Raw genomic sequence first — 27,854 nt, 5'->3', positions numbered from 1 at the left:
CTGGGTTTTCTGTGTCTCTTGCCGGTTGTCCTTTCTGCTCTCTCTTCATCATGTTCACTTTCTCTCATCCTTTAAACAGCAGTCCTGGTTTTGCATGGCGTGTTGGGTGAGGCTGGACCCGAGCAAGGATGAGTTAGAAGTGTGAAGTCAGCCCAGGAGACCCCAAACCTCTGGCCCCTCTTGAAACTTTTTCAGTAGATTAGGATACTCTTGGGCTCTAATTAGGACATTGATCATATTTAACAGCCAGCAACAAGATTGGGCTTTTTATAACAGAAAGTTGACCTTAATAACCTATTCTCTACTTGCTGTTCTCATTGCCATTTTCCTGTCCCCCAGTCCTTGTAACAGTTGTATAATTTACTTGGTTGATACATTTACCTGAGAAATTGGCCTCGAGGCACAAAGAAGCTTACCTGATACCGACTTTAAACAGGTTTGGGGTCCAATAATTATTGTTAGACTCTAATTCAATCTCACCCAAGTAGTATTTTTTTTAAGTTTCTATAGAATTTGGTAGCAAATGGCTTATCTTTAGCTCTCTTTAAAATGTAAAGTCTGCTAACATTTTGAGCCCTTTTGGTTTTCCTTCAGTTGGTAGTTTCGGAGTAACAGTGCAGTGGATAGATTGGTAACCTTTTTTTTTTTTTTTTTTTTTTTTTTTTAAGGAGGAAATCCAGGATTGTAGGCTACATCTAATGGGGGGAATCAGGAATTAGTGTGTTTCATAGTACAATACTTATTGATGCATTTATGCATACAAAAAGAGAAATGTGCAATGGAAAAAATGGATGTTCAGTAAGCACTGAACTGAATGCTTACCGTAGCAGTGAACAGGAAAAATGGTCTCTTCTCATCTAGCTTATAGTCCAATGGCAACAAATAAATACAAATGTAACAAGTATACAGTCAAGTATAATGATGGTGTAAAACCATGTTTCCGTAGACGGGGGAGCTGACCTCCGAATTGTCTGTGTAAGTTTTCATCAAGCTGAGATGTGTAGGATAATTTATAACTAAAGTTGATAATTATAGCTGTATTTTAGGTTTAAGGTCTAAAGAATATATTAGGTAATTTCTTCTTTGTCAAAACATCTAAGTATAATCATAATTTTTCTCCAGTTGCTATAAAATTGCACACAATCTATCTTCCAAAGTCTTATGATAATATACTTATTAAAATTCATAATGTAATTACCCAAGCTTTTATTATATAAGTTCTTCATAGCAGTTGAATGGTTTTCTAATTATTCCTGAAATGGCATCCAAACATTCTTGATCTATGGAGCCCTTCATTTTCTTCATCCATGTTCCATGAAGTGTAAATGTTTTTAAAATGAGACACAATGTTGGCATCAAAGCTAACTTTTAAATTATGGTGAATAACGTGTTATTTGAGAGTATGACTTTTTATGGTATGTTTTAAGAGCTGTCTCCTGATACGACATTAGATGATCCACCGAGAGGAATTTTGTACAGTAGCCAACTACCGTCAGAGAAAAACCATTGAAAACATTGAGAGAACTAAGTTTAGATATCTCTCGCCCCCACTATCACTAAATAATGAGAAACAACAAAACATACGGCCCCAAATTTCAGTCAGTGAGGAAAGGCACAGAGTGTCGTCAGGGAGGTGAAGATGTCACGGAAATGCTGCCGAAAGTCCTCTCTGATGAGGCAATATCTGAGGCCATCCCTGAAGAATCCGAAGAAAAAGCCGTCCGGTGGAGAGCTGGCCGTTGTTCTGAGTCGGTAGCCCTGTTATTGGCGAAGAGCTCGGCATGTTTGAAGGAAACCAGGGAAGCTGGGGCATAGCGATCGTGGCGGGGCGGGGGGTGGGGGGGACGGCACACAGATGAGGTTGGAGAGAGGCAGTGAGAAAGACCATCACTTCAGGAACCGGGGAGCTGTTGGGAGGGTTTAAAACACGGCGGTGACTTGCTCGGGTCAGATCGACAGCTTTGGAAAGTCCCTCTGGCCTCTGTGTAGAGGAGCACTCGAGGGAGAGGCAGGGGAGGGAGAGTGGTAGAGAGCGGCAGGCTGGGTGAGAGCTGGTGGCGACAGACAGGGCCGGGCCCGGCAGTGGGAGTGCAGAGAAGCGGCGTGGGTGCAGACAAAACTTGAAGGTGGAAAGTGCCCAAGTCACGGATGGTTTGGATCGAAGGAGTGGCAGGGGAGAGTGATGGGGGAGAAGAACAGATCACATGCCTCCCAGGTTTCTGACCCGGGGGCTGGCATCCATTTCTGAAGATGGGGAAGATCGTGAGACGGTACAGGGCACGGGAGACACTGGAGACGTGCTCAACTTGAGAGCGTTGGTGCGACAGAATGGAAGTGCTGAGGAGGAAGTTGAGAGCCACACTGCCGTCTTCAAGAGCACGTTGGAATCAGAAACGTGAGTTTGGGAGACCGCAACATGCCAAGTGGTTATAGCCCTCATGAAAGATCACACCGTTGAGGAAGAGACACGGAGAGGAGAGGCGTCCCGGCCTTAGCCCTCGGGAAACACAGGCTCTGGAGGTCAGCGGGAGGAAGAACACGCACGGCGGCCAGAAAGGTCAGCGAGGGAGCCGAGAGGAGCATTCACACACGTGCGGCGCGGAAGCCAGCAGAGCTGTACGTAGGTGTTGACAGTTGGAGTAAAAGGAGAATAGAGACGTGACTTTTGGCGACGCAGTGGTTACCAGAGACCCTGATGCGGCCGGAAAGGAGACAGAGGTGTAGAGGCAAGTTGATTTGATGCGGAAAGCGAGGTAATTCACGTGTCAGTAAATTCAGCAGAGCCATTCACTGAGCTTGAGGGTAGGTTAATTACAAGTGAGACAAGTGCCTCCCTTGTGTGGTTTTTCTCAAAATACTGTTAGTGCATTAATTATCTGCTCCCCAAAGGGTAGTCAGGCTCTTCTTTTGGTTGATTACTTAAATTCCTGGTGGTAGTTTTATGTGATTAATAGGCTACCGCTTGTTTGATAATATTCTAGAAACCTGGTAAGTAATGTGTTACTTAAGTTTGGGTCCTTTAATTGGTAAAAGTTACAGTGCGCATTATCGAATTACCTAATTCAAAATAGGTTCTTTATTTATTGTTTGACATTTGTTTTGTGTTTTTCTTTAAAATGTTATCTTTGTGGAGTAGGCATTTTTTTATGCTAATGAGCGACTTCATCAGATTAGTTCAGGTTATTGCTGAATGTGGTTATTAAAAAGTAAAATGTCTTACTTTCATTTTAACTGTTTTAATAAGATACTGTTTCTTGTATAAATAATCAAGTATCTTAGGCATTTTAATTTGCAAATTTAGGACAATTTGCTTTAACATTTTTCACTGTACAAGTTAGTCCCTTGGATTTACGTAATGTAAGGATAATAGCCCTCTAAATACAAATAAAAGCCAAAACCACAACCAGTGGTCACACTGGCAGAAAGAAGTCAGATGCTAGGATTATACTGGTATTTGCATATTAAGATGGCAACCTAATTTTCCACAATTTAAAGCGAATGTATCTGTTGATTTCTCATGTTCTGAGTTTTTTTTTTTTTTTTTTTTTTTTTTTTGCCTACTGGTTTGGTTGTTTATAGCCAAAGGTGTACATAACATCCTTTAAGGTTATTTCTCTTTCCCAGTAGAGTGATAATTGTTAGAAGAAAATAATCCCTGAATGGTTTCTTATAGTGTTAATTCTTAGAATTTAACTGACTTTTATTTATATTTTGCATCTATAGTTGAAGTTCATGAGTCAACGTCAATGTCATATAAACCTTAATTTCTAGTAGGTTTCATTGTGCTGATGTTTCAACCAGAATAAAATATTTAATGTAAATTGTAGCTGCAAACATTGAAGTAAAAAGTCACTGTAAGTGATAAGCTTGTTTTCCCTACCTTGAAGCAATTTGTCCTAAATTTCCATACGTCTGCATTTGTTTCTGCTGTTCTAAAATTCCTCAGTTGCTGGCTTTGACCTTTTACGTTGCTGAGTTTTATACATCTATTTTCTCACCTGCCGTATCCTAGGGGGCTTGGAGTACCCATAATACAGTGAGCCCACCTTCCTGGTCCCCAGACATTTCAGAAGGTCGGGAAATTTTTAAACCCAGGCAGCTTCCTGGCAGTGCCATTTGGAGCATCAAAGTGGTAAATAAAATTGCATTTACATTCATGTATCATTTCTTTCTGGCTGGTTTCATCCAAGTAGAAGTTAAGAATTAAACCTTTCCTTTCTAGATAAATAGTTCAGATTACAGGGCCACTGTTTTAATCTAAAAATTTTAGTGTAAAGAATCAACATGCTTGCACTTAAAAAAATCTGGATTAGGAGGAAATTAAATTGCAATTTGACGTGACTGGTTTTAAGTGTGAATTTTTAATAACTGCTTTTTATGGTTGCTTCCTTTTATGTTGTAATTACCAGTGTTTCTGTGGGGGAAAATGCTTGTCACATAGGCTATAAAGTAATTAAGGACTTGCTCATTCATGATAATCATAAAATTTTGTTGCTTAGAAAAGAACAAAAGCAAACTACATTAATCTATTGTGTGCTAATGGAGAAGAAATACCAGAATCGGAGCAGATTTCACTGTCTGCGTTAATAACCTCAAAATTATAGGGCCTCTTTTTCATGTCATTGATGGAAGACTCTCCTAGTTCTTGAAGTAAGTTATGTAGTCGGATGCATTTTAGAGGGTAAAAAATTAATGTGAAAAGTTAAAATACTTTACCACCTAGAGAAGATAATTTTCTTCATCTTGTATATTTAATGTGATTCTGGAATTAGGCTGTTTAATTTAGACTAATCACGGAATTCAAAGGAGTTCTAGATTCCACTTTCTTATTTCTGTCACCATTAGAACCATTTTTCAACCCACTCTGATATGTAATGTGTCGAAAGTAGAGATAGTTGTTTGAAGACCATAAAAGATATTTTGACAGTTTTGTAGCAAATACCACAAATTTTCACCTGTATCTTTAGATGCTAGGGAAAAATAGATTGCTATAATCCTGATTTAATAATTGACTTAAAAAAATCTTTTATGCTTATCAACAACAAAACCATCCAATTCAGCCCTCCCTTAGCCCTTGTTCAAAGAAGCGCAAGAGATCTAAAGGCAGAGCAGCTTAAGATAACAAGGAGAGGCAGTTTGAAGTTGACTGTATTTATTAACACGGAAGGGAAAAAAATATCACCCCCCTTTTTGTTCATGTGTATCTGTTTTGTGCTTACAATATAACCATAAATTATCACCTTGGAAACTACACAGCCAAATAGGTAATGAGTTCAGCATTTCAAACGACAGTACAAACGATATCAATTTAAAATGTGACCTATTATTTAACGTTTTATGGAAAAAATATCAGGATGTTCCTATTTTAATACTTTTAAATATATATAATGTTGTAAGTATGTGTTGATGTCAGGCTTTTTCAGGTAGAATAAACAAGAAAACAACAATAACAAAAACAACCCCGGTATTTATTTGTGAAAATATCAAAGAGTTTAACCTGTTTTCCCATAGAGTATTTTTGTGTGTTAGGTAAAAATTCAGATCAGTTATTTTATTTACATTTCAAGTGATTATTATCCGGATGAGTTAAAACAAACTTTTTACCTTGTTACCCGCTTTTGTCCTCTAAATACTGTGGTAGAGTGAGGCCCCCTGTTCAGTTCATACAGACAGCTATGGAATAGGGAAATGGACAATTTTAATGGCAGGGAAAGTACTGCCGTGTGGTCGCAGAAATCAGCTGTGATGCAGTTTAGCAGTGGAGACTACTGGTTAACATTGCAGACGCTGGAGCCAGAGTTGCTAGCTCTAGACTTTTGACCAATTTGCTTTTAATCCCTCAGTGCTTTTATCTCTAAAGTGGAGGTAATAAGACAGCACTGACCTTGTGAGACAGTGGGGAGCAAAAAGTGCTTAGAGCGGATGGTAGTAAGTACTCCGTACATGCAGCTCTTCGAAGCTCTAGTGACTGAGAGAACCTTCAGCAAGACAGTCTTTCCTTATCCTTGCTGTCTATTGAATACCAGTTGGATGGGGTTGTGGCTGTCGAGCCACCTAGGACTTAGGATTAGGAGGTGGGAAAATACTGCCAGAGTTTGCTGATGCAGACAGAGCATTCACGACAGACGCAGCGTCTGATTCTAAGGTTGTAGGCGTTGGATGCTTATATATTTAAGTTGCATAATACGTGTTGAAAGATAAAAATAAGCCTGGTCTCTTAATATTTATCATCTGATCAGAATAAGAGCAAAGCAAGTATTTGTGTAGCCTTTAATAAACTGTTTTATCTCACATTGGACTTTAAAATTCTTTGGGACTTTTGCAGAGTGCTGATTTTTCCTTGTCTGTTGTGTAGGGCCGTGGGTCGGGATTTCCGGGGAAGCGGAGACCTCGTGGTGCAGGACTGTCAGGACGAGGCGGCAGAGGCAGGTCAAAATTGAAAAGTGGAATCGGAGCAGTTGTGTTACCTGGGGTAAGTCTCACTTCCGTTACCTTTAAAAAAAAAATTTTTTTTTAATGTTGATTAGACAGAGACAGGGCAGGAGTTGGGGAGGGGCAGAGAGAGAGGGAGACACAGAATCCCAAGCAGGCTCCAGGCTCCGAGCTGTCAGTACAGAGCCTGACGCGGGGCTCGAACCCACGAACTGCGAGATCATGACGTGAGCCCAAGTCGGATGCTTAACTGACGGAGCCACCCAGGAGCCCCTCATTACCTTTGCTGTCATCCTTCATATGTTGACAGATTATGATAATATTTGTAAAATTATTAGTTTGTAAGAGTCACATGAATAAGCCAAAATTTTTATTTTACTCTATCCCTACTCTTTTTTTTCCAACACCTCTGGTCAGGTTTTCTTTTTAAATTTTCGTTAATATTTTCCATCCTTTTTCTCTTTTTTTTACCTTCCTCTTTGACACTGATCCTTCTATGCCAACCGTTCCTAAAAACCTGTATGTAATATATTTGCTATTTGCTCCTTTATTTTTAATAAGAGCAAACTCCTGTTAAATTACCGAGTTTATTTAAAAAAACTTTATTATATTGGTGTTTTAAGTTTTTTATTGTAATGTGGCTTACAGAAGAAACTAGCAGTGTTGCAGATTAGTACATAACTCTAAAAATGTTGAAAATTTTATGAGTATCTTTGATATTTTTTAAGATTTATAATTATTTGCTCCTTGGCATGTATATCAGGCATTATTTAAATGTGGATTCAAGAAATCTATAATTGGCAAATAGTGGCAAATATTTCATGTAGTAACTTTACTATTTTACCAGAATCCTATTTTTAAAAGTCTGATTGTTCTTTTACGTTCAGGAGACACGCAGGTGGTTCAGTTTGTGCCACAGTTTATGTGACTTCTGTTCACCTATTAAAGGATGTTATGCTTGCTTCCATTTTTTTTTTTTGGCTATTAGAAACAGAACTAAAAGAAACCCCAAAAAACAAAACTGCTATGAACTTTTATGCTTAAGTCTACACGTGGGTGTATGTGTTATTTTCCCATGAGTAAATATCTACAAATGGGATGGCCAGATATACAGTAGGTGCTGTATGCTTAGATTTTTAGGAAAACACTGCTTTTCAATTTGGGTGTGACATTTTATGTTTGCAAGAGTGTGTGAGATTCCTGCCAGAGCCTCCATATACTTACCTGTACTTGGTATGGTTTGTCTTCTTTTTTAGGTGCTTATTTATATATTTCTTTGATACAGTCCCTCTTCGGATTTTTAGTTCATTTTAAAGATATGAAATTTTTTGACTTACTGAGTTTTGAGTTTTCTTTATGTATTCTGGACACAAGTTCTTTACCATGTATATGATTTGCAAATATTTTCTTTATTTTGTGATTTGTCTTTTCATTTTCTTAACTGTTTGGAACAGCAAATGTTTTAATTGTGATGAAGTCCCGGTTATTAATTTTTTTCTTTTATGATCATACTTTTGGTGTCTGAGAAATAATTGGATAATGCAAGATTACAAACATACTCAGTTATTTCTTCTAGAAGTATTATGGTTTTAGGTGGTGCATTTAGATATATGGTCCAGTTTGAGTTAATTTTTATGTATGGTATGAACATGGACCAAAGTTCTTTTTTTTGCATAAACTGAATGACTATCCAAGTATTTTAGCATCATTTCTCTGAATTGCCTTTGTATCATTCTTAAAAATTAGTTTTATCTGGGACACCTTGGTGGCTCAGTTGGTTAAGCTTTCAACTTCGGCTCAGGTCATGATCTCGCGGTCCGTGATTTCGAGCCCCACCTCGGTCACTGTGCTGACAGTTCAGAGCCTGAAGGCTGTTTCTGATTCTGTGTCCGTCCCCCCCCCCCCCCCCAGTGTCTCTCTGTCCGTCTCCCTCTCGTTCTCTCTCTCTCTGTCTCTCTCTCTCTCTCTCTCTCTCTCTGTCTCTCTCTCTCTCTCTCTCTCTCTCTCTCTCTGCCCTTGCCCCGCTCGTGCTCGGTCTTTCTCTTTCTCTCAAAAATAACTAAAAATTTAAAACAAAAGTTTTATCTGTATTTCTGTGGCTCTAACTTTGGAATCTCTGTGCTGTACCATTGATGCATTTCTATCTTCAGGCCAGTACTACAACTTTAGGCCAATCGTACTTTAACTTTATAACCACTGTTGAAAAATCAAAAATCGTCAGTCTTCCATCTTTTTACTTTTTCAAAGTTGCTTTGGCCGTTCTAAATCCTTTATGTTTTTTTACTTTCTTTAAGTTTGTTTATTTTGGGAAAGAGAGAGTGTGCATGTAAGCAAGTGGGGGAGGGCAGAGAAAGAGAATCCCAAGCAGGCTGCACACCCAGTGCGGAGCCCCACATGGGGCTTGGTCCCACGACTGGGCCAAAACCAAGAGCCAGATGCTCCACCAACTGAGCCATCCAGGCACCCCAATATCCTTCCTGTTTCTGTATGAATTTTACACTTGGCCTGTCAGTTTCTACAAAGAAGCCTCTAGGCTCTATCTTGACTGGGTTTGCATTTAAGCTCTAGATCAAGTTGGGGAACTTGACATTTTAGCTGTGAAGGGTCTTCAACCCATGAACATTGTGTTTCTCTCCATTTCTTTAGGTCTTTTTAAAGTTCTCTTAGTGATGGTCTTTAGTTTACAACATAAATGTCTTTTTTCATCATTTCCACATTTCTTATGTTATTGTAAATGGCAGTGTTGTCTTAATTTCAAATTGTAGTTGTCAGTTGCTAGTATCCAGAAATAACTCATTTTTGTGTATTGATTTTGTATCGGAACTCCATTATTATATATAGTTGCTTATTTGTAGAACCCAACGGATTTTCTACCCTTAGGATCATGTTGTCTGCAAATAAGGTTTTATTTCTGTTTAATCTGGATGGTTTCACTTCTTTTCTTTATTGCATTTGCTGTAACCTTCAATACAGTGTTAGGTAGAAGTGTTAAGATAACCTTGTCTTTTTGAGCTTGAGGAGAGAAAGCATTTAGTCTTGCATCATTGAGTATGGTGTTAGCTCTAGTTTTGTTTTATTTTTTTAATAAACATCCTAAGTCAGTTTGAGGAAGCTCTTTTCTATTCATAAGTTGCTGAAATGTTTTTCTTTTAACCAAGTGTAGATGTTGGGTTTTGTCAACATTTTTTCTACATTTACAGAAATGATCCTATGGCTTGTTTATTGATATGGTGAGTTATATTGATTGGCTTTTTTGTATGCCAAAGAAGTCTTGTCTTCTTGGGATAAACTCCACTTGGTCATGATGTTTTATCTTTTTCATATTATTGGATTCAAATGGCTAAAACTTTAAGACTTTTTATGTCTTCTGTTCATGACAGTATCGGTTTATTTTCTTATAATTTCTTTGGTTTTGGTATTGGCATAAAGCTGGCTTCCTTGAGTGAATTGCGAAATAGAGTCTTCAGTTTTCTGGACAAGTTGTGTATTGGAAACATTCTTGTATTATTTATAAAGTCATCAGTGAAGCCATTTTGGCCTCGAGTTTTCTTTGTGACAAGATTTTTTTTTTAAGTTTTTTTTTTGAATCACCTGGTGCTTACGATGACAAGTTCACTCCTTAATCCACATCACCTATGTCACCCATACCCCACCAAACTCCCCTCTGGTAACCATCAGTTTGTTCTGTATAGTTAAGAGTCTGTTTCTTAGTTTGTCTGTTTTGTTTTTTCCTCTTTGCTCATTTGTTTTGTTTCTTAGATTCCACATATGAGTGAAATCATATGGGATTTGTCTTTCTCTGACTTACTTCACTCAGCATTACACTCTCTAGCTCCATCCATGTTGTTGCAAATGGCAGGATTTCATTCTTTTTTATGGCTGAATAATATTGGGGGGTGTGTGTGTGTGTTTACATCTGTGTTTTTGTTTTTTTTTTTTTTTTTTTTGGTTTTGAGATGGAGGGAGAGAGAGGGAGAATCCCAAGCAGGCTTTGCAATGTCAGTGCAGAGTTTATCGTAGAACTCAAATTCATGAACCTTGAGATCATGACCTGAGCCAAAATCAAGAGTCGGATACTTAAGTGACTGAGCCACACAGGTGCCCCTATACCGCATCTTCGATCACATCTTCATCAATCGATGGACACTTGGGCTGCTTCCGTATCTTGGCTATTGTCAAAGCTGCAATAAACATAGGGGTGCGTGTATCCCTTTGAATTAGTATTCTTGTATTTTTGGGGCAAATACCCAGCAGTTTGGTTGCTGGATCGTAGGGTAGTTCGATTTTTAACTTTTTGCAGAACCTCCATACTATTTACTACAGTGGCTGCACCAGTTTGCATTCCCACTAACCATGCAGAAGGGTTCCTTTTTCTCCCCAACACCTGTTGTTTCTTGTTTTTTTGGTTTTGACAGATTTGCATTTCCCTGATGGTAAGTGGTGGCGAGCATCTTTTCACATGTCTATCTGGGTGTCTTCTTTGTTCTATGTTGGCTGTCTGGGTGTTTTCTTTGGAAAAATGGCTGTTTGTGTCTTCTGCCTATTTTTTAATTGGATTGTCTTTTAGGTGTTGAATTGTATCAGTTTTTTATTTATTTTGGATACTAACTCGTTATCAAATATGTCATTTGCAAATACATGTATCTTTTCCCATTCCATAGGTTGCCTTTTATTTTTTGTTGATTGTTTCCTTTGGTGTGCAGAAGCTTTTTATTTTGGGGGAGCCTGCGTGGATTAGTGCGTTAATAAGCATCCAATTTTGGCTCAGGTCGTGATCTCGCAGTTTGTGAATTTGAGCCCCACATCAGGCTCTGAACTGTCAGCTTAGAGCCTGGAGCCTGCTTCGGATTCTGGGTCTCCCTCTCTGCCCCTCCCCGACTCATGCTTGCGCACGTTCGCGCGCGCTCTCTCTCTGTCTCTCAAAAACAAATAAACGTTTTTTTTTTTTAAAAGCTTTTTATTTGATGTAGTCCCATTAATTTATTGTTTCATTTGCCTCAAAGGGCCTGTCTAGAAAAATGTTGCTATGGTTGATGTCAGAGATACTACTGTCTATGCTCTTTTCTAAGATTTTTAAGGTTTCAGGCCTTAAATTTAGATCCATGTTGAATTTATTTTTGTGTATTGTGTAAGAAAGTGGTCCAGTTTAATTTTTTTGCATAGTGCTATCCAGTTTTCCCAATAAGATTTGTTGAAGAGATTGCCTTTTTCTGTCATCATGGAAGATTTTTAACTACATATTCAATTTCTTTGGTAGGTATAGGGCTATTTAGTTAGGTTATCTATTTCTTCTTGTATGAATTTGTCTTTCAAAGAATTTGCCCATTTAAAGTAAGTTGACAAATCTATTGGCCAGTTATCCTTTTAATATCTGTAGAATCTGTAGTGGTGTCACCTTCCTCATTCCCAGTATTGGTGATTTATGTCTTCTCTCTTTTTTCTTGATTGGTCTTGCTGCAGGTTTATCAATTTTATTGATTCTGAGCCAGCCTTTGCTTTCATTAATTTTTCTTTCTTTCTTTTTTTTTTTTTTGTTTCCTTCTGTTTTCCATTCCATTTTCCATTCCATTGATTTCTACTCTGATCTTTACTGTTTTCTTCCTCTCACTTTGACTGTTTTGCTCTGTTTTTGGTTTGCTTTTTATGTTCCTGCTTAGAACCCACTTGTGAGGTTTAGGTTAGAGCTTTCTTTTTTCTTAAGCTTATATCTGTGGTCCAGGCAAATAAAACTGTCACCTTTAGGACAAATCAGACTAATATGTATATAGGCAGTACGTACTCTCTCAAAGATTGCCTTCTTTACCCTTGTGGTAGGTTTTATATATCTAGTAGTTTAAAGGTCATGAAACAATGTATAAAAATAAAACAGTCAGTCATTAAGCTGCATGATACTGTTTTCCTTCTTACATGTACAATTGCTGTTTAAAAAAATCTTGATTTTTCAGCACTTAGCATTTAAATATGCTCTTTGGATCTAGGGGATATGGCAGCTTTCTGTACAGATTTCATTTCTGATTCATTTCAGACTGGGAATGCTATAGTCCATCCTTATTTTTTATTCCAAATAAAAGCATTCTCTGGTTAATTTTCCCTTTGAAAATAATAACATGTTATCATTTCTTTGAGCCTACTCACCGGGTATCATTCAATTATAAAACCTATTTTGTTTTCTGTTTTGGAAATGGGGATGTAAAAATGGATACTTTTAATTTCAGTATACTTTTGTTTACTATATTTTAGCTATTACCACAGTTATATATTTTAATATTCTCAATGTATTGTTAGTCTTGTGGGTGAATTACTGGTAACTTCACTTTTAGTGGACATTTAATTATTACTAATGGGATGATTATTTTACTTTAAGAGCCCTCTTGTTTGACTTGCTAAAATCTTAAATTGCTAATTTTGAGATACATATTGTTTAATATATTAAAAACAATTAAAACATACTGATCGATCAAAGTTATCCATACCATCACTGCCTCTTTGGTCTTGATTTTCCTCCTTTTACCAGTTTCGTGAATTTACGTATTTGGTTGATCCGTATGGAATTGCCAATCTTCAACCATTTTCAATCTGGAAAAACAGCAATTTCTTATGATTCATCCTACTGTGTATATGTGCCAGTGGACCACATGCAATTACTTTGCATGGTGCCCTACCTCACATACTATTCTGCAGCTTATTTTTCCACTCAGCTGTGTGCCTGGTGGTTTGTTTATTTGTTTTTTGATGGAAATTGAAACAAATTTCTACCACTATTTTTTAAATGCTGCATAATTTTCCAGTTTGGATTTGCCATGGTTTTAGTAGTTCGCTAGTGATGACTATATTTAGGTTGCCTACAGTTTTCCCTTATAGTGTAGTTTAGACTATAAATTGCTTTTGTGACTGATTCTATAATAAAACCGTAGTACTCTCCATTAAAATGGCTTTTAAACTTAATTTGCAATGAAAAATATAATGTTTAATATTAATATAATATTATGTAATATATTCCTTCTATTTAGTCATTCTCTTAAGAACATTTCTCAAGAACAACACTATTACTTTTTATGTTGAATTTAACCAATGTGTTTCATGTCTGTCCTTCCATGCAAGAGGATCACATTGTAAAATTTTGGCATTGGCCAACCTGTTCTTTTCTTAAGCAACTAATTCAGAGCTTTTTTTCATGAGAAGCATTCTGGAAATAATTCTTAAGCCAGTTATACTTAGTTGATTTGGTGAAATTTAGCCAAGTTTTTAGACATGAATATCTTTGGTTGGTAATCCTTTGGCTAAGATGGAAATTTTGCTTATTTTGCTATTCAGAATAATAGTATTTTAAAGCAGTGCTGTCCAAAGGAAACATATGTGTATTACATAAGCAATTTAAAACTTTAGAGTAGCTACATTAAAAAAAGGAAAGAGGGGAGCGCCTGGGTGGCTCAGTTCGTTAGGCCTCCTACTCTTGATTTTGGCTCAGGTCATGATCTCATGGTTCATGAGTTCCAGCCCCACGGCGGTCTGTGTGCAGATGATGCAGACCCTACTTGGGATTCTCTCTCTCCCTCTCTTTCTACCTCTCCCCTACTCATTCTCTCTCTTTCTCTGTCTCAAAATACACTTGAAAAAAAAAAAAAAAGCAGGAGAAATTTAATTTTAATGTATATCTTTTGAATTTATATCTGTTACCATTTCAACATGTGATATGTAAAATATACAGAATTAATTACGAGTTGTGTTTATATTCTTTTTTTTGGATACTTCTACTCACAGCACATCTCAGTTTTGACTAGCCAAATTGCTGGTTTTAAGAGTGACTAAAATAGAGGGACACATATATGTATACACGTATACAGGTATATGCTCACAAGTAAGATACAGGGGTTTTTTGTTTGTTTCTTGATGAAAACTTCTGGTTAATTAAGTCTTACTAAAGATAGTTTATGTTTTTTCATTGCTTCCTGATCCACGGGACTTGTAACTCTGAAGAGACAATTAGGTGACTAAAAAGCGTCCTGACTTCCACTTTTGCAGTCTTACCTTGGCAATAATAATCTAACTCGGAATTGTTACCGCAGGCCTTGGCAAAAATCGTATTTTGAAAAGGAGTCTTCTGAACCTTTTCCACTAAACATACCGGTGATAAATGTGACTGCATTTTGTGTATTTTGCTTTTTATAGGTGTCTGCTGCAGATCTTTCGTCGAATAAGGATGAAGAAGAAAACTCTATGCATAATACAGTGGTGTTGTTTTCTAGCAGTGACAAGTTCACCTTGCATCAGGTTTGAACACTTACTGTCTTCTGCTTTCTGCTGTACATGCTGAAGTTGTCTAATGTTGAGCTGTAGAGCTTTATTAGCTACGAAGGTAATTTAAAAAATAACATTCATATATTCTGAGCTTAGTGTCCAACCTAAATTATTACGTTCATGTGTTTTTAATTTCAGGATATGTGTGTAGTTTGTGGCAGCTTTGGCCAAGGAGCAGAGGGAAGATTACTTGCCTGCTCTCAGTGTGGTCAGTGTTACCATCCATACTGTGTCAGTATTAAGGTAAATATACTTAAATTTAAATCAGTTAAAAATGTATTGAAATTTGATGAGTATATCATCCTCTTTCCATTTCGTATAATTAATCAAGTGTTGTTTGCTAGGATTATTAGACATACATAACTATATTTAAGTGCTTTCAATATTGCCTTTCAAGCGTTAACTCCTCTATACATCTGTGGTCTGAGGGGCACCTGGGTGGCTCAGTCGGGTAAGCGTCCGACTTCGGCTCAGGTCATGATCTCACGGCCCGTGGGTTCGAGCCCCGCATTGGGCTCTGTGCTGGCAGCTCAGAGCCTGGACCCTGCTTCAGATTCTGTGTCTCCCTCTCTCTCTGCCCCTCCGCCGCTCACACTCTGTCTCTGTCTCTCTCAAAAATAAATAAACATCAAAAAAAGATTTATAAAAAATAAATCTGTCGTCTGAAATTATAGTGGTTATCCTGAAAAAATAAAAATAAAAAGGCATGCTTTTCAAAGATACTTTATCCTGCAATTTGCTCAGGTGCGAGGTTTGGTTGATGCATTCTGTCTACTGACAATAAAGGTTGACCCCAAGCAGAAAACTGTATGAAAACCCATCATTCACCTGGTCTCTCCCCATGTTCCTTCTTAGCCCTCATCCATATAGGAAAAGACATTTTCTGTTAGGCTTCTTGGATCAGTGGGTTGGTTTTTTTAAATCCGTTTTGGAGCAATTTTGGCCATCTCTTGGTATTTCTTTTTCTGTTCCCCTTTTGCCCTTCTGGAGCCTCAGTCGTGTGTGCACAGAATTGTAGGATGTAGTCCCAGATCGCTTTCACTTTCTTGATATTTTTCCAGTTTTTCTTTCTGCCCTTTAGCTTATTCCCCAAAGTCACTTTTATTATGCAGTATCTAATCTATTTTTTAAAATATAATTTATTGTTAAGTTGGCTAACATACAGGGTGTAAAGGGTGCTCTTGGTTTTTGGGGATAGATTCCCATTCTAATCTATTTTTAAGCACATCCAGTGGATTTTTCATGGAGATGATTGTATTTTTTAATCTTAGTTTTATTTTATAGTTTAAGTTATCTCATAGTTTAAAATGTTTTCTTGAGTTTTTTCTTTCAAGTCATTGTATATACTGATAATTGTTTGCTAATTCTGTCATGTCTGACATTTCTCATTAGTATTACTTATTATGACCAATATTAGCTTACTTTTCCCCTTATGAGGATGTATTTTTGTTTTTAATTTAGTAATTTTTGATTGTGGCAGTTGTGTATTTTGCTTATATTGTTGGGAATTTGGGTTTTGTTCCTGTAAGAAGTAAGGAGTTTTTGTTTTGGCAGGAAGTTATTGCGGACAGTCGAACCTTCTGAAACTTCTCTAGCCTTTCTGGGATAGGCCTCGAGAACCTTCACTTTGAGGTGGCTCTTCTTAGACTTTTTGGTCTTAGAACCATTAACAGTCTTGAAAATTATTAAGGACCACATAGAGTTTTTGTTTATGAGGGTAATAATGATTGAATATTTACCATTTTAGAAGTTAACTAGGAATACTTTAAAACACAAAAATATTCAAGCATGTTTGTTACGATGTCATGTAATGAGGTTTTATATTTTACATATCACATAGCCTCTGTAAAACATCACTATAAAAGTTGGGGCGCCTGGATGGCTCAGTTGGTTGAGTATCTGACTTCGGCTCGGGTCACGATCCCTCAGCTCATGGGTTCGAGCCCCGCGTCAGGCTCTGTGCTGACGGCTCGGAGCCTGGAGCCTGCTTCGGATTCTGTGGCTCCCTCTTGCTGCCCCTTCCCTGCTCATGCTCTGTCTCTCAATAATGAATACATGTTACAAAAAAATTTTTTTAAACATCACTATAAGTGGATTAAAGTGAAAAAAGCAAGTAACATGTCAGTGTTATTATGAAAATAGTTTTGACCTCACAGACCCCTGAGGGTTTCCTAGGTCACACTTTAGTAACTGCTTTTTTAGCACTAGTTTAGTCTGATACGTGAGACGTGGCCTTTTTGACATCGCTGCTGAATTCCCCTCACGTCCCTGCCCCCCCGGCGGCTCCCTATGCCCTCCTTCACCAGTGTCTCTTTACTCCGACTGGTTGAGATTCAGATGTCTTCAGCCTTGTATTAACTCTTGTAATTGTCCAGCTTGCAAATTCCCAGTAGCCATTCTTGGTCCTGGCTGTGTGTCCTTGTTTGGCCTCCTACAAATGCAGCTTGGTGTTCAGCCAAAGACTTGAGGGAAATTCTGTGTGGATTTCTGGAGCTCTTTTTCTTTATTGCTCCTTCCTTTCCAGGACCCTGTCCTGCAGATTGCAACTGCCTCAACCTCCGAGATCTCCACCATGTGTCCTCAACTCAGCGAGACCCTGATACCTTGTGGGTTTCTCCCTCTCGGCGCAGCATTCCGGAAAATGTCTGTGGACAGAATATTGTAGGACCGACCTCACTTGTTTCCCTCTTCTCAGAAACCACAGTCCTGTTCTGCCTTTTGCTCAGTATCTGAAACAAGTGTTTCCTACGTTGTGTCCGTTTTCTAGTATCTTATGAAGGGAGAAGGGTCTTGTCCCAGTTACTCCATCATAGTTGACTCCAATATTCTCGTAGACTCTTAAAATGTCTTTCACAACTTTCTACATGGTACCATGAATGGAGCCCTGGTAATACCTTTCTTGAAAGAACTTTTGAAAATAAACACTAGCCATGTCAGTAGGAGAGAAAGAGAGTTGATGTTAGAGCTCAGCGGTCTATACAGGGAGTGGGAAGTGTGGAATTTCAACAGGGAGAGACAGTTGAGGCATCAAAGTGCTGCAGCGGGCACGTCAACTGGGTTGGGGTGAGGTCTGGACTGCCTGACCTGAGCGGTGTGAATGCTGCTGGGCGTGGTAACCACACCTTAGCTTTGAGTGAGCAGAGCTGAGCAGCTTGAGAATTTGGCTGTAAAGGGCCACAGGGTAGGTGTCTGTGAGACAGGAAGACGTGTAGGAATGAAGAGACGTTATTTTGAAAGTTTCTACTGTTAATAGCTTGGATCTGTCTCCCACTTGATCTTACTGTTCTTCTGAGCCAGGGGTTGGTCAGTTACATCACACAGGCCACCTGTGGCCCACTGCCTCTTTCTGTAAATGAAATTTTATTGAAATAGAGCTGTGTTCTTTCATTTACATACGTCTCTTGTGGGCTTCGCACTGCAGTGGCACTGTTGTGTAGTTTACAGGCCACGTGGCCCACAAAGTTTAGAGTATTTACATCTGACCCTTTACCAAAAAAGTTTGCCGGTAACTGCTCTAAGCCATCCTGCTCTTCCTGCCCAAAGCTCTTTTCTCCATTTGGGTAAATAATATATTATAACTTGATAATCTATTATATAATATAATCTATATATAATATAATGTATATAATTATTATAATATATATAATTATATATATTATATAATATAGTCTGTAATATAATAATATAATCTTAATAATCTGTGACTAATTTAAAAGAATCAGTAGGCTAATCGCAGTAATAAATACACATGCTTGCAGATCAAATAGCTTTCAAAGACTTTTGATGACTGGCCGGCCCCTGTCCTATTCTGCCTCCACACTTGAGTCCTCGCCCCCAGGCAGCCACTTTTCGTCTTCTCCTAGTTACTTCAGTAACTCTAAATGCTGGTGCTTCTGCTGTATCTGTGCTAGATTTTGTTGACTTTTTGCTGTGAATAAATAAATGCTGATTTAGCTCTTAAAATATACCCCCTATACTCCCCAACACCCTCCCAGTGTTTTCGTTGTTTCACTACATTTAGTTAATAAATGTGTTCACTGGAGATCTAGAAAGTGTTCCATACTGACTTTGGCTCAGGTCACTATCTTGCGGTCTGTGAGTTCGAGCCCCACGTCAGGCTCTGTGCTGACAGCTCAGAGCCTGGAGCCTGCTTCAGGTTCTGTGTCTCCTTCTCTCTGTGCCCCTCCCCTGCTCGCACTCTGTCTCTACGATGAGTAAAAACATTAAAAAGTGTTCTATGGCTTTGTCTTTCATGGAGTTTTTAATGGCAAAAAGAAAATAATGATTCACGATTCTGCATTAGTTTTTGTTGTTTGTTTTTACCTACTGTAGGAATATGATTATATCAAATTATTTTGGCAAGTAACTTTTTCTGGAAAAAGTTGTACCCCTTTACGGCACTCCCCTTTTCTCTCTCCTCCTCTGTGCTGGTAATTTCTAGGTCTGTTGCTGAGCTCTCCTTCTTCAGCTTCCCTGAGCTGAAGTCCTTCGTGCATTCATTGTTCTCTGCATCCCATCATCCCATGTCTTCCTTGTTCTTGGTATAACTCTAAGTTTTTCCTCATATGTCTAAGTAACTCTGTTCGAATAGGTATTCGGAAGCTGAAGTTTGAGTCTTTGTATCCCTGAAAGGTCTACTTTTACACTTAATTGCTTGGTTACTTGCTTGTGTCTTGAAAATTATATTCCTATAGAATTGGAAGCTATTACTCTGTTGTATCCAGAATTGGACAATCTGATGCCATTTTGGTAGTTGTTCTTTATTTAGCTCTTTTATTTTCCTTTCAGGTAGCTTTTAGACTTCCTTATTCCTCATGATCTGAATTTTTATTCTGTATTGTGACTTCTTGCCATTTCATTTTAACACAAGTACTTTGTGTCCTATCTGTAGATTCTAGTTTTTTGAGAGCTTTCATTTGGTTCCAGATTCATAATCTTACATGGTGTGGTTGGTTTGTGGCGTTTATCAGAAATAATAGAAATTTTAGGGGCGCCTGGGTGGCTCAGTCGGTTAAGTGTCCAACTTCGGCTCAGGTCATGATCTCACTGTTCATGAGTTCGAGCCCTGCATCGGGTTCTCTGCTGTCAGCTCGGAGCCTGCTTCTGATCCTCTGTGTGTCCCCCCCCCCCCCCCCCGTTTGCCCCTCCCATGCTCATGCACATGCGTGCACTCTCTCTTTCTGTCAAAAATAAATAAACATTAAAAAAATGTATAGAGACTTTCAAACTTTGCTGCTAACTTAGACCCTGTGCCAGAGGAGAATATATAGAAGAGTGATGAACTTGAGAAGTCCTAGCTTCACAGCTGAAAATCCTCCAAGATCATGAAATGTCCTTGGGACATATTTTCTTAGGAACTCATGTTTTAGTTTAATGTGTTAGATTTTTAAACATTGTTTGTTTTAAGTTTATTTATTTATTTTGAGAGAGAGGGAGAGGGAGAGAGAGCACGCATGCACGCCCATACACATGCACGTAAGCCAGCATGGTAGGGGCAGAGAATGAGGGAGAGCGAGAATGTCAAGCAGCCCCCATGCTCAGCATGGAGCCCAATGTGTGGGGCTCAATCCCACAGACTGTAAGGCCATGACCTGAGCCAAAATCAAGAGTTGTGCACTTAACTGACTGAGCCACCCAGGCGCCCCTAAATATTGACTTTAATATACAAATCCTTTTGCAGTGTACATAAGTTTCAGAAGTATGAATTCATGAAATGTCATAGATGGAAACTATGCCAATACATTTTCAAAACCTAAATTAACAGCTAAGGGGCAATTTACTTGATCTCTTCAGTATCTAGTCACTACATCAATAAAGTGGACATAAATCCACAGCACAAGGTAGTTAACGTGGTCTTAAAAAAAGTCGTTAAAATATGTACCGCTTTCTGTCCTGTCTAGCAGATAGACTTGTGAAAGCACATGAATGCGCCCACCCCAGGATGGGGCCACTGTTGGTGCTCATACATGTTGCTTGCTTGCCTCTTTACCTGCTTCTTGGGACATAAGCACCACATACTCGTTTATTTGGCATATGTGATCATGCAAAATGAGGTGTGTGTTGATGTATAAATCACCAGGATTGGTTGTGTCTTTTATAGATCACTAAAGTGGTTCTTAGCAAAGGTTGGAGGTGCCTTGAGTGCACTGTGTGCGAGGCCTGTGGGAAGGCCACTGACCCCGGAAGACTCCTGCTGTGTGATGACTGTGACATAAGCTACCACACCTACTGCCTCGACCCTCCTCTGCAGACAGTGCCCAAAGGAGGCTGGAAGTGCAAATGGTACTCTGGGATTTACCTTTCCCTCCTTGGCCTTGCAAGTGCAGAATGTTTCCACATCAGTTTTTGAAAATTAGCCACATGCACTTACGTGCGTAATACGTGTTTGTTATGACAGATAGCACACCACTTCTCAGAAAAATTTCCGGATATTTTTCAGAAAAATGTTCAGATATATTTCAGATATATTTCTCAGAAAATTTTCTGATTTTCAGATATGATTTCCCCCCATTCTGTTCTTGTATAGCTTCTTGAATTACAGTAACTAAGTAAATAAACCGGACACTTGTTGGGGGGGATTGGATTGCAGGTGTGTGTGGTGCAGACACTGTGGGGCAACGTCTGCAGGCCTGAGATGTGAATGGCAAAACAATTACACACAGTGTGCTCCCTGTGCAAGCTTGTCTTCCTGCCCCGTCTGCTATCGGAACTATCGAGAAGAAGATCTTATTCTGCAATGTCGACAATGTGACAGGTATCAAGCTGCTTTTTAAAACTTTTATTCTTTTTTGCAAGCGTTTCTCTTTTAAATGTAGCAAAAGGAAGTTGGAAAACAACTTTCTTCGATCTTAAATTTAAGAAACAAGACCTTTTTTTACTTTCCAGAGTTTGTGTCAGCTAGAAACTACAGAAGTTTCCTGTTTTGTATCCGCAACTCCACACTAAGGTTTTTAACTTGGGGCTTTTAAGGGTTTATGAATCCCTTGAAATTAGATGCAGAATTATTGCCTGCATATATGCATTTTTCTATGGAGGGTTTCTGAATCTTTGATTGGATTCTACAAATGATCTGACAGATTTTATTTTCCTTGAACTACTTTTTTTTTTTTTTTTTTTTTTAAGCTCTGGATAGTAAATGTCTAGATATTGGGTACCCGTTCCCACCCTCTCCAAGTAGTATGTGTACAGCTTCAAAATCAAGAACGCTTTCTCTGTTTTCAGTGGTGTATTATTGTGCTCTGGTAATAGTTGAGCACTGTACGTGTGGTATTAGTATTATTTCATCAGTAGTACAGGATTCTCAGTACTCGCTGCCCACTAATTTGTTCAAAGGCAAGACAACTCCTTTTGTTCCTAGTTAATAGCCAGCCTCAAACACGAGAGCTGTATCTACCCACAGGACATGCGTCCCAGGAGCATGTACACACCACACTGTTCGCAGTCTTCTGAATTCCTTCATACTTGCCCGGACCAGCTTCCTTCTCTCTCCGCTGTGTTCGGTGTATGATCGGAAAACAGTTACGCTGTCCTCCTCATACACTGTCCTTTTGCTTCCTTCCCAGTATTTGGTCTCGTTCCTTTTTCTTATTCAAAGCTCCAGAAGTTTCGGTGGGTCCGTGGGCATGGTTAGGAGAAAGGGCAACGTGGGCAGGATAGGAGGAATGTGTGAGGCTTAGGGCTTTAAATGCGGCAGCTGTCCACTCCTGTGGTCGTTTTTAAAAGGAAGCCATTCTGTGTGCATTTCTGTTTCTTTCTTTCTTTTTAAATGTTCAAATATGGTCTTTTTAGATGGATGCATGCGGTTTGTCAGAACTTAAATACTGAAGAGGAAGTGGAAAATGTAGCCGACATTGGTTTTGATTGTAGCATGTGCAGACCCTATATGCCTATGTCAAATGGTAAGAAAATGACGTGAACGGTGGGTCTGTGCTCCTACACCTCACCGGCACTTTGCTGTCTTTTTGTGAAACAGTTATTTGGATAAGTATTTTATGGAAAATGAGTTACTTTTAGTTATAAGTGAACTCTTACGCTCCCAACTTAATGTATTAAAACAATTTGCTTACAGAAAGAAAAGGAACTAAGCATATATTATGGATATAAAATGTCATTTCGCTTTCATGCCTCACAATCTTGCAGTGACTAGCTTGTGTAGAAATCCAGTATGTTGCTTCGTATCTTGGCCATTTTTCCCTCCATGATGTGTGTTTCCTTTACTACTTGTCCTTGTTTTTTTTAAAGACAGCCTTTAACTTGATTTAGTGTTTAAGTGTTTATTTCAGTAAAATGGGTAAAGGAACAGAAAATTTAGTTATGTGTCTTTGTATACTTTGCTTTTTCTGAAAAAGTGACACGAATTGTTTTCATTTCAGTGCCTTCCTCAGACGGCTGCGAATCTTCACTTGTAGCACAGATTGTCACGAAAGTGAAAGAGCTAGGTAAAGTCTGAAATGCTGTTCCTTACACAGGGCGTGTAAATGCTTAATTACTGAGGTATCTGACTTGCCACATGTTCCGTGCCTTTATCCTATGAGTGTTCATTCTGAATTCCCTGATGTCGGGTATCATTCCTGTCATTGATACGTATAAAGTGTTCATCTTATCCAGCTTTGGTGGGACACTGTTCCTATAAATCTTAGCCAATTGGCAGTGAAACAACCACCCTTAAAGTAATCATCAACTCTGTACTTGCTTTGGTTTCATTGATATATTACTGTGCTTAGTAATGAATTAGGAGAAGAAAGGTTCTAGTTAGCAAACAGGGATTTTTTTTTTTTTTTTTAATTTGTTTTGAATTTAGTTTATTCTTTTTTTTTCTGAAATGGATCAGCTAGAGAGGTATCTTGATAAGATAGTTGTTTTTTTTGTTTTTGTTTTGACGCTTTGGGGTATATGGGGAACGAGGGAGAAAGAGGAAGGACGGGGGAGGGGCAGAGAGAGAGGGAGACACAGAATCGGAAACAGGCTCCAGGCTCCGAGCCATCAGCCCAGAGCCTGACGCGGGGCTCGAACTCACGGACCGCGAGATCGTGACCTGGCTGAAGTCGGACTCTTAACCGACTGCGCCACCCAGGCGCCCCGATAAGATAGTTTTAAACTGTTGTTCTTTTTTCTAACAGTATTTGATATTGGATACTAAAACATTTGAGTAGTATAGAAATTGTTGTAATAAATAGCAATTTTGTACATTTAAAAATGTGCAGGATTTCTCCTTACTTACTGCCTTTCCCTGACAGTGATTATATTGATACTCTGCTTTCTAGATGGGTTTCTCTTATGTAAATTGATCTCCCTCTTTCAGTCTGAAAAGATATTCCAGGAAAACGGTCATAGTTGAATAGCTGAAGCATTGCTTTTAGCTTCATTGCTTTCTTTCTAAATCCTTATTTTGATAATTGAGAAAAAATGCCGGGAAGATCATTTTTTAAAAACTTACAACTTCTCTGCTTAAAATCCAAAGAAGTTCAACCAATTATTTTTAGTTTTCATTGAGTACTGTTAATGATTTGTGCATTTCATAGATAATTGCTTTATAGTAGTCACATTCCCTTCACATGGGTATTTTGGAACAGTAATCAACTTAGCAGTGAAAATTAAAGTGAGAGTTTTGATTTGTATCCTTGGGATATTGTAATTTTAGATCCACCCAAGACATATACCCAGGATGGTGTGTGTTTGACTGAATCAGGGATGACTCAGTTACAGAGCCTCACAGTTACAGTTCCACGAAGAAAACGGTCCAAACCAAAGTTGAAGTTGAAGATTATAAACCAGAATAGTGTGGCTGTCCTTCAGACCCCTCCGGACATCCAATCAGAGCATTCAAGGGATGGAGAAATGGATGATAGTCGAGGTAATACTAACTTATTTTCCATTGAATATGTTCACAAGAATTAAAGTACATAAAATATCTTCCAAAATATATATGTTTTATCTCAGGGTAAATTCTACTGACTTAGGTAACCCTTGATGTGACCCTTGGCCTTTGTAAGTGAGTTGTCGTCTTGGGCTTTTCAGATTCTCTTCCTTTCACATGTCCTCTAGAGCAGACTGTCTTACATTATAGAAATCTCCAGGAACACCATTTTTTTGAGGATCACAGATGGGAAAATTCAGAGGGCGCGACTCTAGTTTGCAAGGTAGCAGCTTAAACCTCAGATGCTGTGAGCTCAGATACCATGGCTAAGTTAAAGTAGCCTTGACCCATGTGTTTCTACCTGGAAAAACCATTATTAATGTTCAAGTGTAAATTTATGTTCACAGGTGTTCATCTTAAACTTCTCTGTTGATGAACATCTTCTCGATCCCAGTAGATATAAAGGATTTTCTAGCTGAATCCTTGAGATGACAGAATAATTTTAGTAGTGTGCAATTCAATAGGGGTTATATTTTTGCTTATCTGAAGATGATCACCACAAGCTTATTTCTTTTTTGATTGGTTATCTCTTTTCTGCTGAGAAATAAATAATTACCTTTGCTCTATCATACCATGTTATTCAGCAGTATTTACTGAATGCCTACTCTGTGCTGGATATTGAAAGTCATGTCAGTGAACAAAGCAGATAGAACTCTCCGCTCCTAAAACTCACTTTTTAATATTAGGAGAAAAGACCATTTTAAAATACGTAACATAGGAGTGCCTGGGTGGCTCAGTTAGTCTGACTCTTGATCTCAGCTCGGGTCTTTTTAATTTTTTTAATGTTTAGTTTTGAGAGAGAGGGAGGGAGGGAGACACAGAATCCGAAGCAGGCTCTAGGCTCCGAGCTGTCAGTATAGAGCCTGACATGGCGCTCAAACTCACAAACCACGAGGTTATGATCTGAGCTAAAGTCAGATGCTTAACCGACGAGCCACTCAGGCGCTCCTCAGCTCGGGTCTTGATCCTTGGGGTCCTGGGGTGGTTCAAGCTCTGCGTTGGGCTCTGTGATCGTCATGGAGCCTACTCAAAAAATATATACGTGCGTGTGTGTGTGTGTGTGTGTGTGTATGTGTGTGTATCATAATAAACGAGTTATTAAAATGTGTTTGGCAAGTGCTGTAGAAAGCTAGCATTGGAATAAGAGGAATTGGTAGTGCATATGGTGATGTGAGGCATCAGATGAACTGAAAGCAGTATTTGAGCACAGACTTTAAAGAGGTGAGTGGACTACTTGATTACCTGAGGGAAGAGCATCCCAGATGGCGAGAAAGCTATTGCACAGGCTGAGAGTAGGAGCGTGCCTGGCATGTTTCAGGAATGTGAAGACCAGTGTGTCCAGCAGTGAACAAAGGCGACAGTAGGAGGTGATGAGATCAGAAGTCTAGCTATATTACCAAGATGTAATCATCAGGACAGTATGGCATTGGCACAAAACAGACACATAGACCAATGCAACAGAATAGAGAACCCAGAAATGGAAACGGGACAGAGACCTGCAAAAGAATGAATCTGGACCACTTTCCTAAACCAGACACAAAAATAAATCCAAAATGGATGAAAGACCTAAATGTGAGACAGGAAGCCATCAGAATCCTCGAGGAGAAAACAGGCAGCAACTCTTTGATGTTGGCTACAGCAGCTTCTTACTTGACACATCATAGGAGGCAAGGGAAACAAACAAAAATGAACTATTGGGATCTTATCAAACTTCTGCACAGTGAAGGAAACAATCAGCAAAATTAAAAGGCAAGTCACACAATGGGAGAAGATATTTGCAAATGACAGATAAAGAGTTAGTATCCAAAATCTATAAAGAACTTATCAAACTTAACACCCCAAAAAACAAATAATCCAGTGAAGAAATGGGCAGAAGACATGAATAGACACTTTTCCAAAGAAGACATCTGGTTGGCTAATAGATACATGAAAAGATGCTCAACATCACTCATCATCAGGAAAATGTAAATCAAAACCACAATGGATACCACCTCACGCCCGTCAGAATGGCTAAAATTAACAACTCGGGACACAACAGATGTTGGCGAGGATGCGGAAAGAGAGGAACCCTTTTGCTCTGTGGGTGGGAATGTTTGAAACTGGTGCAGCCGTTCTGGACGATGGTATGGCGGTTCCTCAGAAAGTTAAAGTAGAACTACCCTATGACCCAGCAATTGCACTATTAAGTATTTATCTAAAGGATACAAAAATGCTGGTCCGAAGGGACACATGTACCCCAATGTTTATAGCAGCACTGTCAACAATAGCCGAAGTATGGAAAGAGCCCACATGTCTGTTGACTGATGAATGGATGAAGAAGATGTGGTATATACATACGATGGACTATTACTCGGCGATGAAAAAGAATGAAATCTTGCCATTTGCAACAACGTGGATGGAACTAGAATGTATAATGCTAAGTGAAATCAGTCAGAGAAAGACAAATATCGCACGATTTCACTCATATGTGGACTTTAAGAAACAAAACATGAACATAGGGGAAGAGAAGGGAAAATAAGATAAAATCAGAGAGGGCGGCAAACCATAAGAGACTCTTAAATCCAGAGAACGTGAGGGTTGATGGGGATGGGGGGGAGATGGGTTAAATGGGTGATGGGTATTAAGGAGGGCACTTGTTGGGATGAGTACTGGGTGTTCTATGAAGTGATGAATCACTGGGTTCTACTCCAGAAACCAATACTGCACTGTATGTTAACTAACTTCAATTTAAATTAAAAAAAAAAAAAAGTCGTCGTTGTAAAGGAGAGAGGAGGCAAGACTGAGTAGGTCATACAGAGTCATAAGGCAATGCTTGAGCTTGTGGATGGAGGTAATCAGAGGTTACTGAGAAAATGGTTTAATCTTACTCATATTTTATTTAAAAAATTTTTTTTTTAACATTTATTCATTTTTGAGAGTGAGAGAGACAGAGCATGAGTGGGGGAGGGGCAGAGAGAGAGGGAGACACACAATCCAAAGCAGGCTCCAGGCTCCGAGCTGTCAGCACCGAGCCCGACGCGGTGAACTGCGAGATCATGACCTGAACCGAAGTCGGACGCTCAACCGACTGAGCCACCTAGGCACCCCATAATCTTACTGATGTTTTAAATGGAACACCCGGTTGTAATGTGAATAGACTGTGAGGTCCAAGAGTTGTGGCACCTAGATCAGTCAGGAAGGTGCCACATTTGTGCAGGTCAGAGAGAAT

The 27,854-nt window shown here is 38.9% G+C and overlaps 1 protein-coding gene across 16 annotated transcripts in view; it reads left to right on the top strand.

Moving 5' to 3' along the window:
- The window catches only part of KMT2C (lysine methyltransferase 2C), a 284,617-nt gene that overhangs the window by 186,264 nt on the left and 70,499 nt on the right, over nt 1-27,854 (top strand). For 15 of the 16 annotated variants that reach the window (XM_049643093.1, XM_049643079.1, XM_049643080.1 and 12 more), the window contains 9 exons: nt 4,013-4,132; nt 6,356-6,472; nt 14,602-14,703; nt 14,869-14,973; nt 20,831-21,012; nt 21,320-21,484; nt 22,519-22,628; nt 23,103-23,168; nt 24,371-24,583. In XM_049643093.1, the coding sequence (XP_049499050.1) occupies nt 4,013-4,132; nt 6,356-6,472; nt 14,602-14,703; nt 14,869-14,973; nt 20,831-21,012; nt 21,320-21,484; nt 22,519-22,628; nt 23,103-23,168; nt 24,371-24,583 (1,180 nt within the window). The remainder of the gene's footprint in view (nt 1-4,012; nt 4,133-6,355; nt 6,473-14,601; nt 14,704-14,868; nt 14,974-20,830; nt 21,013-21,319; nt 21,485-22,518; nt 22,629-23,102; nt 23,169-24,370; nt 24,584-27,854) is intronic. The other variant, XM_049643089.1, reaches the window with a different exon arrangement.

The sequence above is a fragment of the Panthera uncia genome, chromosome A2 (assembly GCF_023721935.1).
Source record: "Panthera uncia isolate 11264 chromosome A2, Puncia_PCG_1.0, whole genome shotgun sequence".
NCBI classification, from domain to species: domain Eukaryota; kingdom Metazoa; phylum Chordata; class Mammalia; order Carnivora; family Felidae; genus Panthera; species Panthera uncia.
This window is presented reverse-complemented; position numbering and strand designations above follow the sequence as displayed.